At 53.9% G+C, this 12,221-nt stretch overlaps 1 protein-coding gene across 1 annotated transcript in view; it reads left to right on the top strand.

Annotated features, from left to right (window-relative positions):
- SGIP1 (SH3GL interacting endocytic adaptor 1) overlaps positions 1-12,221 on the top strand; it is a 64,783-nt gene that overhangs the window by 23,989 nt on the left and 28,573 nt on the right. The window contains exons 5-14 of the mRNA XM_062003921.1: positions 2,182-2,206; positions 3,602-3,679; positions 4,669-4,725; positions 5,470-5,524; positions 6,390-6,565; positions 9,112-9,123; positions 9,659-9,670; positions 10,368-10,392; positions 10,920-10,971; positions 11,877-11,962. Of these exons, the coding sequence (XP_061859905.1) occupies positions 2,182-2,206; positions 3,602-3,679; positions 4,669-4,725; positions 5,470-5,524; positions 6,390-6,565; positions 9,112-9,123; positions 9,659-9,670; positions 10,368-10,392; positions 10,920-10,971; positions 11,877-11,962 (578 nt within the window). The remainder of the gene's footprint in view (positions 1-2,181; positions 2,207-3,601; positions 3,680-4,668; positions 4,726-5,469; positions 5,525-6,389; positions 6,566-9,111; positions 9,124-9,658; positions 9,671-10,367; positions 10,393-10,919; positions 10,972-11,876; positions 11,963-12,221) is intronic.

The raw sequence follows: 12,221 nt of genomic DNA on the forward strand, positions 1-12,221 counted from the left end.
GCTGCTCCCCACATCTGGGAAGGGTGCTGTGCGTGGGTGCTGAGCCCAGCCCGGGGACAGCTCTCGCTGTCACTGCCCTGGCTTTGGGGGCATGTCCCAGCACAGGGTGGCGAAGGAGCCTGTGCGGCCCATGTGCTGGGGAAAGGCGATGGGGAGCCCTGCTCCCACCCCAGCGCCACCATCCAGCCCTTTGCAGCACTGCTTAGTGTCTGGGACAGCAGAAAGCCTGTGGGCTTTTTCTTTTCTCTTGTCTGGATTTGCTTTCCTGAGCTATTTTATCATAGAATCTTGGAATGGTGGGGGTGGGAAGGGACCTCCAGGGCTCCCCCAGCCCCTGCTAGAGCAGGTTCCCCTTGCTTAGGGGGCACAGGAATGTGCCCAGGTGGGGTTGGAAACCTCCTGAGAAGGAGCCTCCACACCCTCCCTGGGCAGCCTGGGCCAGGGCTCCCTCACCTCAGCACCAAAAGAGTTTCTCCTCGTGTTGCCATGGCAGTTCCTCTGTTCCAGCCTGTGCCCATCACCCCTTGTCCTGGCACTGGCCACCACAGAACAAAGACTGGCCCTATCCTCCTGACACCCACCCTTTAGCTATTTATAAGTGCTGATGAGGTCCCCTCCTGGTCTTCTATGTCAGGACTGGCTGATGAGGTTTCTCTTGTGATGTGTCTGGCTGTGCTCTTGGGAACGTGGCGAGCCCGGCTGCAGCAGCACCTGCAGGGCTGTAAAAGGTGGGGGGGCAAAAATAAGGGAGGATACAGAGCACATGCCACGAGAGGGCTATGCAGCATGAGCTGTGCTCCTGCTGGCAGAGGAGGGGCTTGTCACCGGGCATGATGGCTCCCTGTGCCCCAGCCAGGCAGGAGCTCTGGCCGTGCATGGCTTCCTTTAGAACGCATCGGGATGGGCAGCAAGCTGGCTGCTTTGCATCTCCCTCTGCTGTGGGAAATGAGTGGAGGTCCTGCCTTTAGCCAGGGCTGTGATCTCCCTGCAGCAGCCAGCCCTTCCTAGGGGATGCTGTTGGGATAATGAATCCTGCTGGTAACGAGCTCTCGGAGAGGCGGCTGCGGCGGAGATGCTGCAATTAGGCAGCAGCAGCAGCGATTAGTGTGGGGTCACGCTGCGGGCAGCGGCGTGAGGGGCTCCTGCATCTAGGGCAAATAGGGGAGCAGAGTGGGTCTCTGTCGCTTCCAAAGAGTTTTGGAGACACTTGTGGTTTTAAGCATGAGATGAGGTTGAGGGAGCCCTGGCACAGGCTGCCCAGAGGGGTTGTGGAGGCTCCTTCCTTGGAGGTCTCCAAGCCCCACCTGGACATGTTCCTGTGTGACCTGATCTAGGTGACCCTGCTTCTGCAGGGGGTTGGACTGGATGATCTCTAAAGCTCCCTTCCAACCCTACCATTCTGTGATAAGAGAAGTGAGGCAGCCAGGGATGAGTTAGTGAAGTTCAAAGGCACCTGTCAGCCTTAGAGCGGAGCCTGACGGGCAGCAGCTCCCTGTGGGGTTTCTGTGATGCCTTGACTCAGATGGTAATTTGTGGCAAATCTCTGGCAGGGCATAAAACTGGAGAGTGTGTAGGAGGTGGAGGAGCCAGTCTGGTTCTCATAAACATATTTGTCTTCTGCTGAATAACTCCACATCCTCAGCCAGTGTTTAAATAGGGCTGCTGAGCCTGCCGTGACCGAGGCCCAAATCCCATAAGCAGCTGGGGATTAGGAGCCTTGGAGTGTCATCAATTCTCACATCCATTCAAAAGAGAAGAGACTGTGCTTCTGGCAGAGGAAAAAAACCCCTCTGAATTACTCTGTCTGTGTTTTTTAACCTCTCCTGCAAGGGGATGCTCACCCAGGGTAGGGCTGTGGGGTGGGAGCAAGGGGAAGCCAGCCCAGCTTCTCAGCCAGGAGGGTCTCAGTAGCAGCAGGAGCACTTTACTAATAATTAGACTATAATAAATGACTCATCAATACAATCTGTCATCTGATGCCATGAGAGCAGTGCCCCTGGGAGCTCTGGGAGGGGGTGGAGTGGTCCCAAGGAGCAGGTCACAGGTCGTTCCGATTCCACGACGATTTCGTAGTTTGAACAGTTCCATAGTTGCTGCTGTGGATTTAAGAAAAGCCCCAGTTGAGGAGGTGCTGGTGCAGTCTGGGAGCTAACACACTGCCTCTCCTTCTGTTCTCTGCAGAGGGTCACCAGACAGGGACGGCATCGTAAGTACCACACGGCCCCCGCTCCCGCTGCCCCCTCCCGCTGTGCCCCCTCAATGCCAGCTCCTCATCAGCCTCCATCAGCCTGCTGTGAACTGTCTCTCCCTTTCTGTTTAATATAGAAAGTCAGTGTCTGGGTGAGAAGCTGCCTGTTTAATCTAGTGACACGTTCCAGGCTTTCTATGAGAGGAAATAAGAGCCCAGGAGCACCTGAGGAGCCGTGGGCAGAGAGCCCGGCTGGCATGCTGAAACCTCCAGCTCCTCACTTTCTGCTCCTGCTGATTGGCTTGGGTCAGATTTGCTGTGTGATGACTTAAATTGCCCCCACAGCTGTTTGCAGGATCTATTCTATATTAAACTGAAGACAAGGAGACACACACACACTCGTTCCTGAATTATTGCTGCTTTCCTGTGTGGCGTTGGGTAGGAGTGCCCCTGCTAGACATGGGCAGTACACACACCCCGTCTCCTTTAGCCCTTTGATACCTATCTTGCAAATAAGCATAAGTTCAGTCTGGGACTCTACTGGCCCTTGTTTCTTGAGCAAATTCAGATGTTAGAAGCTCACCTGCAAAGAAACCTGAGACCCTCTTCGGGAGGCTCAGCAGGGAGAGCGGCACTGGGGTGTGTTTCACAAAGCCATACAAACATTGGGGTGCCAAACTGCTCCTTTAGGGACATCACTTCTTTTTTTTCTCCCCCACATATGACCCAAAATCCTTGGCTTTGGGGTTTGCCCTGTGTTTGTAAGCCACCTGTTGAGAAATAGAGATTGGTAAAGCACAAGTTGGTAGCTCAGTTAGTGCTTTAACCAAGGCTCTATTCAGCAGTGGTGCAGCAATAAAATGCAAGGAGCAGCCTGGGGCCATCTCTGCCACCCACAGACGTGCTCTGGGCAGCCTTTTCTTGGCAGGCCTGGGTGCAGGGACCTCAAATGCCCTCTCAGCTGGACTCCTATTCATGGTTTTCAGGTGGCTTGCTCTTTGAGCTCAATGCACTGCTTTCCACTGCTCCAGCAAGCTGAAAGATGCAGAAGTGCAATTTGGATGGTGGGGTTGGGATGTAATGAAGCTACAGAATGTATTGGAGGCAGGGGAATTGGAGGATGGAGGCATTTAGTATAACTTGTCTTCCTGTATGTCCTAACTATAACGTTTGCAGCCACTGGAGTGGCCAAGAGGCAAGTCCTCTGGCTGCTGAATAGAGCCCCATTACCTGCCCTCACTCAAAACTGGAGCCCCAGCTGAGCCCTTCCTTCCTTATAAAACCCTGCAGTTTCTTTGCTACTTCCTTGTAACTTATTTTCCTGTGTTTAAAAGAAAAAAAAAGAGAGAGATAATTAACCCCCATCTGGTCCTTTAACCCCCTTTTTTTTTGCCCAACCCCCCTCCCTTGCAGCCACCCAGCCCTCATCCCACTGAGCCACCTTGCAATAGCAAACCCGAGAGCGTGCGGGAAGGAGGCAAAAAGAACTCGGTAAGGAAAACAGAGCTCTGCTTACAGCTATGAAAGGGTGGCTCAAAACAGGGAGGAGCTGCTCTTGGGGAATGCAGAATGTAGGAGGAGACCACCATCTAGGTCAGATGGAGGTATATGAGTTGAGCAGGAGCAGGGTTAGATGTATATGGACCAGGAGTTCCTGGTAACTGCACCTAGAGACTGATTTTGTTCACTCTTGTACCTCTAACAAGGTTGCCCTGCTCTTGGGCAGCGTTGTGAGGACCATTGAAACAGGGAGGGTGAGGGTGCTGGTGGCCCTGGGACAAAGATGCTGGGGTGAGGATGTTCCTCTGGCACCAGAAAGAAACCAGATTTTCTAATGTAGGTGCTCAAGAACTCAGAACCCAGCCTAACTTGAGCCCCTGAGCTGGCCTTGCAGCACTGCTGGCTGTCCTGTGTGGCCAGCATGAGACCAGAAAAGGGTCCTGCAGGGGATGGGTGCCCAAAGCCTCCTTGCAAACGAGCCTGAAGCAGCAATAACCTCTGTCTGTGTTGTCAGTGTGTTGTGACATGCACTAATGCCACATCCCAGCTGGGTCAGCCCAGATCCCCCTCACTGCTCAGCCCAGCTCTGCAGGTGATGCCAAATAACAGAGTCCTCCTCTGAGTGTGTTCTGGGGAAGGTGTTTGTCTCCTGCACAGTGGGCATCAGGAACCCCTGCTGCCACCATGGGCTGGAACACCCCAGCACATGGAGGAATGGCCATTTCATTTCTCCTCCTCAACAAATGTTTTGTGTTCAGCTGATGAGTGCCCAGAACCAGCCTTTTCAGTGCCTGGTGTGGGAGCCCTTCCCAACATGGGGGATGCTGCTGTGTATGGCTGTGTGCCCACGCTGGCACCTGCAGCAGTGCCCAGCAGCATCCTGGCTGTGCCAAGGCACAGCTCTGGGATGTCTTGTGTTCTCATCTCCTCAATTTAAAATACAGATTCTGTTTGTTTGCTTGTTTTTCAATGTGTTGCAGAAGAAAACAAATGGGGCCCCCAATGGATTTTACGCCGAGATCGACTGGGATCGATACGTAAGTGTCCCAGGGAGCCTCCCCTGGCCCAGCACCCAGCACTCAGCTGGGAGCACACGCTGCCTCTGGGCTCTCTGGGTGCCCACTTTGGGTGGTGTCTGGATCCTGATTGTGTCAGATATGTATTTCACATCATAGAATCGTTTTGGTTGGACAAGACCTTGAAGCTGCTGGAGTCCCAGCCCACCACTAACCCCTGGCCCCTAGCACCTCAGCTCCCTGGGCAGCCTGGCACAGGGGCTGACAACCCTCTCAGGGAAGAAATTCTTCCTCAGCTCCAATCTAAACCTCCCCTGGGACAACTGGAGGCCGTTTCTTTTTGTCCTGTCACTTGTTACTTGGGAGAAGAGACCGACACGCTCCAGAACCTCGGTGTCTGTCTTGTAATGAGGGACCTAAAACTCTGCCTGTCAGTTCAGTTGTATAAAACTGCCCCGAAATGGGGTGGCTCAGAGGGCCCACCGGACATTGTGGTTACCCAGAGAGAGCCCTGGGTTGCCACCAAGCATTGCAGAAGGTTTTCTGCAAAAACTGAGCACTGCAACACTTAACCTGTGGAACTGAGCCCTGCCCCAATGGATCTGCAGCGAGGCTGTGCCACAGCACGGCTGCCTGTTGCTCCCTGCAGCCCCAAGGGACAATGATGGGCTTGGACTACATGAGGCAGGAGGAAAGAACTGCTCCAGCTTCCAAGGAACAGGATTAGCATTCCTAATGGTTTGGTGGGGTTTGTGTCTTCTCCAGAATTCACCTGAGCTTGATGAGGAGGGATACAGCATCCGACCTGAGGAACCAGGCTATATCCTTTATTGTTGGCTTGGCCTCTCAGTTTACAGGCTGTAAGATGAGCTGGGCTTCCCAGGCAGGCCACTGCCCATCTTGCTTTCTTTTGTTATTAATTTTCCCTCTCTTTATTTTGCTTTTGAGCTGTCACTCCAAAGTTTAAGTAGGGTCCCAGAGGGAATTACCTGGGGCAGTGGAGCAGAAGGTGGTTGGACCAGATGATGTTTTGAGGTCCCTTCCAACCCTTAAGGTTCTGATTCAGTTGCCTTCGATCCACTGCTATGGAAGGAGGAGGTGTGAGACCCCCCATGTCTCATCCCTTCTGCAGTGGGTGCTCCACTGGGGCTGCCCACAAGTGCTGCCTGTGAGATGCTTCCTCACAGCTGCTGCTGTTTCAGGGTTTGCCTGCAGCTCCTGTGGCACATCCCATGAAGGGGTGAGGAGGCGCCGGTGCCCAGAGCACGTGCTTGTGCCAGGTTTGTGGGCTGGCAGCAGATTTTAAGCCTCCTCCTTGCAGCTGGAGGTGTGTCAGTGGAAAAGCAGGCTTTTTTCTTTCCTATGCCACCGCTGCAAAGTGCTGTCTGTCTGTGGGCAACGAGTCCCCGAGGTCAGGATGGGGAGCAAACCCCCAGGTGCACGTCACAGCTGGATCTACCCCTGTGAGCACCGCTTCCCACCTCCTCTGCCTGCACATGGGTAATGCAGTGAAACATCAGAGCAGCATCAGGCCCAGCAGGATTCACCCCCCCAGACTCTACTCCTGCCCTGGGGCCTGTGGGATTTCAGGAACACCAGATTCCCCTCCCCAGGGAGCCTCGAGCTTTGGAATGCCGTGGCTCTGCCCCTGCAGCAGAAGGAAACCTTCTTTAACTGTGCTCTACCTACCAAAGGAAAGCACTTCTACTCCTCGAGCGAGTCCGAGGAGGAAGAGGAGGCGCACAAGAAGTTCAACATCAAGATCAAGCCCTTGCAGGCGAAGGACATCCTGAAGAGCGCAGCCACGGTGGACGAGCTCAAGGCCTCGGTCGGCAACATCGCACTCTCTCCCTCCCCCGTGGTGAGTCCTCAGGGTTTCCACCTCTTCCTCCAGCTGCCAAAGCAGCAAGTGCCCCGTGGGGCTCATCCTGAGCGAGGAGAGGCCTCTTCCTTAGTGCCAAGGGTGACGTTTGTGCCTTTGTTTATAGAGTCTGGTCTATATGGAGCCAATAATGCAGGTAGAGCTCAGGTGTATCACAGTGATGTTTCCAGTTCAAAACTGCCTGAAGACTTCTGTTTCCTGCTCACAAAGCAGGACAGCTGGGATCAGAGTATAGTATTCCTCTTTTTTTTCCCCTTTTCCTCATTTTCTTTTCAGTGGGGTCATCATAATTCAGGACATGAATGGGATGAGTCTTGCCCTGATGCCAGGGAAAGCATCTATGGGCTTTGCCACACTGCTGCTATGGGATGTTAGAGAGACACTTCTCCTCCCAGTGATGAATCTGTGCTTCCTGGAATGAAATGTCATCTCTCCAGTACAAATACCAGCCCCCTCTGGTTTTCCTAAGATTTCTGTCATCTCACCCCAATCTGTTCAGCCATGCAGAGCTTTGATTCTTGCCTTGCAGTGGGCTTTAGTGTGGGCTGGCGTGTCTTTTCAGACGAAGCTTTCCTGTGCTTTATAAATAGCCTGTGTCTGAAGTGGGAATGAATCTCAAACTTTAAGCAAGGAGGAAGTGAAATGAGTGTGTGGTGTTTGATTAATTTCTCCTTTCCAAAACAACACCACCAATCACCAAGTTTAATGAAAACTTCTGGGAGAAGTCCTTGGAAATGCCGAGTCCCTCCAGCACAGCTCTGCTTCCCCCTGATGCTTGGCCCCTTCTAGCAATGGACACTCTGGATGCCTTTTTTGTGCTGAGAGCAGGGAGTTTCTGGCTGTTAGGATCTGAGGGTTAGAAACTGCAGTTGGCTGCTTTGGGAAACACAAAAAAAAGGGGGAAAAAAACAATCCCCAAACCAAGCAACAACCACACAAATCCCCCCAGCTCATCAAAAAAGGGGTGGTGATTTGGAGACTGGCGATTGTTTCCCAAAGAGATGGATAGTTTTGATCAAGAGAGGGGGGAAAAAACCTCCTAGAATTCCTTATTGCAGGACAAAGCTAATTTGGGTTGTGCAACTTGATGGCCCCAGCAGTCTGGTGCACTCGTGTATAGCTGTACAAAGTAGGAGGAGGGAGAAAATGGTGCAACGCTTTAGAACTGGGATAGGGAAAGCACTAAGAGTTTATTTAAGGGGCCAAGTCTCTCTTTGATGTATCCTCCTTCCCTCCTGGCTTTTGCTTCTGCCTCACTTGCTGGCCTTGCTCTGAGGGTTGGCTGTTGCCCATCCTGAGTGTAGCTGGAGCTCTGGTCCAGCCTCAGGGCAGCTGCTCGTCGAGTCTGTACTGCAGCTGGCAGCAAAGGGATTTCAGAGAATGCAGCCAAAAAGGTGGAAAGCAACTTTGTCTCTAGCATTAAATAAAGCTCCATTAAGGAATTTTGAAGTGGTCCCACTCAGCTCTCAGCAGCCCAAAGGTCCTTGGTTGTTGTTACTCTTACTCTTGAGATGCTTGGTTGGTTTTGCACCGGTGCGGGAGGATCAGGCTGGTGTGGGCAGCAGTTCTTCTGCATCTCACCCTTTCCAGGACAACAAAACCCCTCAAAGTGTGCATTTTGCCTGAGAGGATTCTGTGTCCTTCCTCTGTGGAGTTTTTCCTGCTGAGGCTGGGGGGTTTTGCTGCCAGTTAGGAAGGATTCAGCCTCTGATGTGTATGTCCATGTGTGTCAGCCTTGTATGATCCAAAGGCTGCCCTTTGGGTGTTGGGTCAGGGTGCTCTGGGCTTTGCTTTTAGGAAATCCCTGTCCCCAGCCCCACTGGCAGAGCTACTGCCTGCCTATAAAGCAGTGTAGCCCCAAAGGGCTCAGGGAAAAGCCCCGTGCCAGGCTGGACAGAAGGAACCATGCTGGTTCCCCAGGTCAGGATCCAAAATGCCATGGATGGAGCCAAAGGGCACGTGGGAGGTGAGTGGTGCCACACCAGCAGCAGCCCAGCATCTTCACACCTCCTGCCCTCTCCTCTGCTCCCTCCCCCCAGCAGCTCCTGCCCCTTCCCTATTTGCACCATGAAAACTCAGCCCAGGAGCAGGGGCTTTGTAGCAGCCTGGAAAAAGTCTCTGGGCAAAGCTCAAGTTTAGGGCACTTTGGGGTCAAGTCCCACTTTCATCTTTTGTATGGACCCTTCCAAGAAGTGACCCAGGTGGCCTTTGGCTGCAGCCAGCAGGGCCTGTGAAGGCCAGTGCAGGTGAATCCTTTTTGTGAGGTGCCTGAGATGCAGGTGTTATATCTGTGTGCTTATATCTCTTATATCTTATATGTGTGTTATATCTCTCCCTCCCATGTCCTGTCCAAGCGAGGGACAGCCTGGCTGGATGCTCTCACGCCTCTGCTTGCCTCTGTGTTCAGCAGTGATGCACCTGCTGTGCTTGTGGTCATGCCACACCTCTCTTGTTTCTGTGTTACCCCTGTATGGACAGTACCTTACATTCTCACTTTCTGTTTTTGTTTCCCTGCGTTCTTTTAGAGGAAAAGTCCGGTAAGAAATCCAGATTCTCCTGCTGTCCTTTGCTCACACACTCCTGTGTTCTCCTGCTTGCATGGTCCCCCTCCTGCATGTCTCTAGAGCTGAAACATAAAGTGCAAATAACAAATCCTCCCATTTTGGGAGGCACGGGTGTCTGTTATTTTCCTCCTCTCCTGATTTAACTTAAAGCCTTTGAAAACAGAACTAGGCTGTCCTTGCTTTGAATGTACCTAGTCTGGGGGAGTACAGTTTGGGTGAAAAAGCTGGTGTTTATGGACAAGATCCAAGGTTTCACCTGGGTGTGTTTTATCTGCATCCTTACCCATCAAAAGGGCTGAGAAAGCAGAACCCCTGAGCAGTCGATGCCCACTGGTGCTGCTGTGTGCAATGGTGATGGCTTCTGGCCATCCTGAGCCCAAAGTCCCTCCATTCCAGGGGGGTTTGGGTCGAGCTGTGCTGGGGGGGTGATGGGTGTTGGGGACTTGGGGCGCTGACCTGTCGCTCTCTGACCAGGTGTCTGTTCTCTCTTCCTTCTCGCTGACCGCAGCGGCGCAGCCCGGTAAGCGCCCGATCCTGCCGCCTCTGCCCCCAGCCCTGCTCAGGGAAAGGGGGGGCTGGGGGGAGGGTCTCAGTCTGTGCTGGGCTTGTGTGGGGGAAGGGGAGCAGGGGGAGAGTGCTGCCAGCCACTCTGTTGTGTGTCTCCAGCTGATGTGGGGCCTTGCAAAGAGTGATGCTCTGCCTGTATCCCTGCGGCCCCACAGCATCCCTGCTCGTGGTCCTGGGCTAACCCTGCTGCCATCCTGCTCTAAGGGGGCTCCCACTGCTCTGTGTCACAGCTCCTGCCACCTGGGGAGTTGGTTTGGCTTTTGCTGTGCATGGACACTGTGTGGTGTGGATTTAAGTTGATAAAAAATCCATCATTTGGCTTTGATCCATTTGTCAATGTCCCATCTGGAGGATTTGGGATTTGTGGTGATTCCAAGGGGGTGTCAGTGACCCCCCACAAGCCCTGGGCACGCAGGATGGCTTTACATGGCTCAGAAACCTCTTGGTAGGGTTTTTCTGCTCCCTGTGTGCTGGGAGCAAGGGGGGTTTCCCCCCCCACACATGTGCAGAGGGATGTATTTCAAGCATGTACAGCAAATGCCCCCTTAGGCAGTTCCTGCCACGTGTGCTGGGCTGCCTCGCTGCTGTGGCCTTCCTTGGGTGACAGCTGCCACGTGCATCCCACTTACCTCCTGTGTTTCTGATTCCAGGGCACGATTAAAAGGAATTTATCCAGTAAGTATGTTCTGCAGAGCCAGTAGCTATGGCAGGGGAGTGGGGGGACAAGGAAAAAGGTTTGCTTTAAAGTGGTGCTGGCAGAAACAATGTCTGCCCTTAAGGTTATATGGGACATGCTTGGGGTACCCTATAGAAGCAGTGCAGCCCCCTGGGATAGCTCTCCACAGGAGTAAAGTCTGAGTTCAGAAGCAGATGTTGTTCTGGCACCCCATTGCAGGTGTGGGCTGGGACCTGGTGCGAGCCCCCTGCAGCATGGGGGGCAGGGGGAGGGAGTGATAAGAAACACAAGGAAGAACTTGTTCCCTGTTGAGGTGAGGGAGCACTGGCAGGGGCTGCCCAGATGGGCTGTGGAGTCTCCTCCTCTGGAGACATTCAAACCCAGCTGGATGAGTCCCTGTGTGCCCTGCTCTAGGTGGTGCTGCTCTGGCAGGGGGTTGCACTGGCTGAGCTTTTGAGATCCAGTTGTGATGCTGGGGGGAGGAGGGCGAGGGGCAGCTCTAACCCCGCGCTGTCCTGTGCCGCAGGTGAGGAGATCGCACGGCCCCGGCGCTCCACGCCCACACCAGACCCCGCCAGGTGGGTACCCAGCCCATGGGGACAGCACCCCTCCCGCTGCCTTCAGCCACATCAGCCTGAGCTGGGGCTTGGAGGTGTTGGTGGGCAGTTGCACGCTTCCACCACTGCTCAGTGGGAGGGCATCTCACACCCGGGTTTCACTCTTTTTTCACGCATCCCTGGCTAGATGGAACCCAGAACAGTGCAGCACGCTCAGCACAGTCACTGCTGCACAGACACTGCCCAGCCTTCAGCCAACTGGGCTGCTCCAGCTTGGCTCGTCAAACATACCACTGCAGAAACATCACTTTTGAGGCTCATGAGACAGCCAACTGCCCAAGGAGGTGGGGGAAGCCCCAGCCCTGGAGCTAGTGCACAGCCGTGGAGCTGAGGTGCTGTCGGCTTGGCAGGGTGAGGGCAGGGCTTGGACTCCAGGAGCCTAAAGGTCTTTTCCAACCTAAACAGTTCTGTGGCTCTGACATCCATTGCTGGGAGCCGCCTCGAGCCTGATGGATAGGGAGAGCTGCATGCATGTGCTGTCAGTGTTTATCAGTTCAGGAACACAGACAAACTGGCACAGAAGTCAAATCTCACCAGGAGCTTGCCTCCAGGTGCATTGGACCTGAGTGCAGTCCAGACTTTTGACTTCTTTTTCCCTTTTCCATGCAGTCTGGAGTAGCTCTGACTAATGCTGAAGCAACCCCCAGTGCCTTGGCAGCTGCTTGGGCAGCACAGAGTTTGCACTGCAGTGCTCCAGCCAGTGCCACCGCTCTCCTTTCCCTTCCCTCTGCCTGAAACCCCGCGTTTTGCCAGGCACACGTTAATCTACAACCCGAACACGCCCCAAAAATATACACACTGGTACTTCAACACCAGGTTTGAGCCTAAACCTCATGCTGTCCCTCTGTGTTTGTCTCACTCCACAGCAAGAAGGGCGGGGAGGACCCGGCCGCGCTGGCACCGCTCTTCGGGCCCCCGCTCGAGTCGGCGTTCGAGGAGCAGAAGCTGGACGGTGGGTCAGGGGACAGGGGTGGCATCTCCTGGCTGTGATCACTGGCCATGCCATGCCCTGGGGACAGCTCTGCCAATCATCAGCCCTCCTCATAAAGGAAGGGGGAAAACCAAACCGAGGGCACGGCGTGAAGGGTGGGCAGGAGCCGCGGGGTTGGGGTTTATGATGGAAATAGAGCAAGTGTTTAAGTCAGTTAATTATGTGTTCTTGGGATGACTCCTGAGAGAAAGAGCAGCCAACAAATATTACCAATACTGGC

This window comes from Colius striatus, chromosome 10 (assembly GCF_028858725.1).
Source record: "Colius striatus isolate bColStr4 chromosome 10, bColStr4.1.hap1, whole genome shotgun sequence".
NCBI classification, from domain to species: Eukaryota; Metazoa; Chordata; class Aves; order Coliiformes; family Coliidae; genus Colius; species Colius striatus.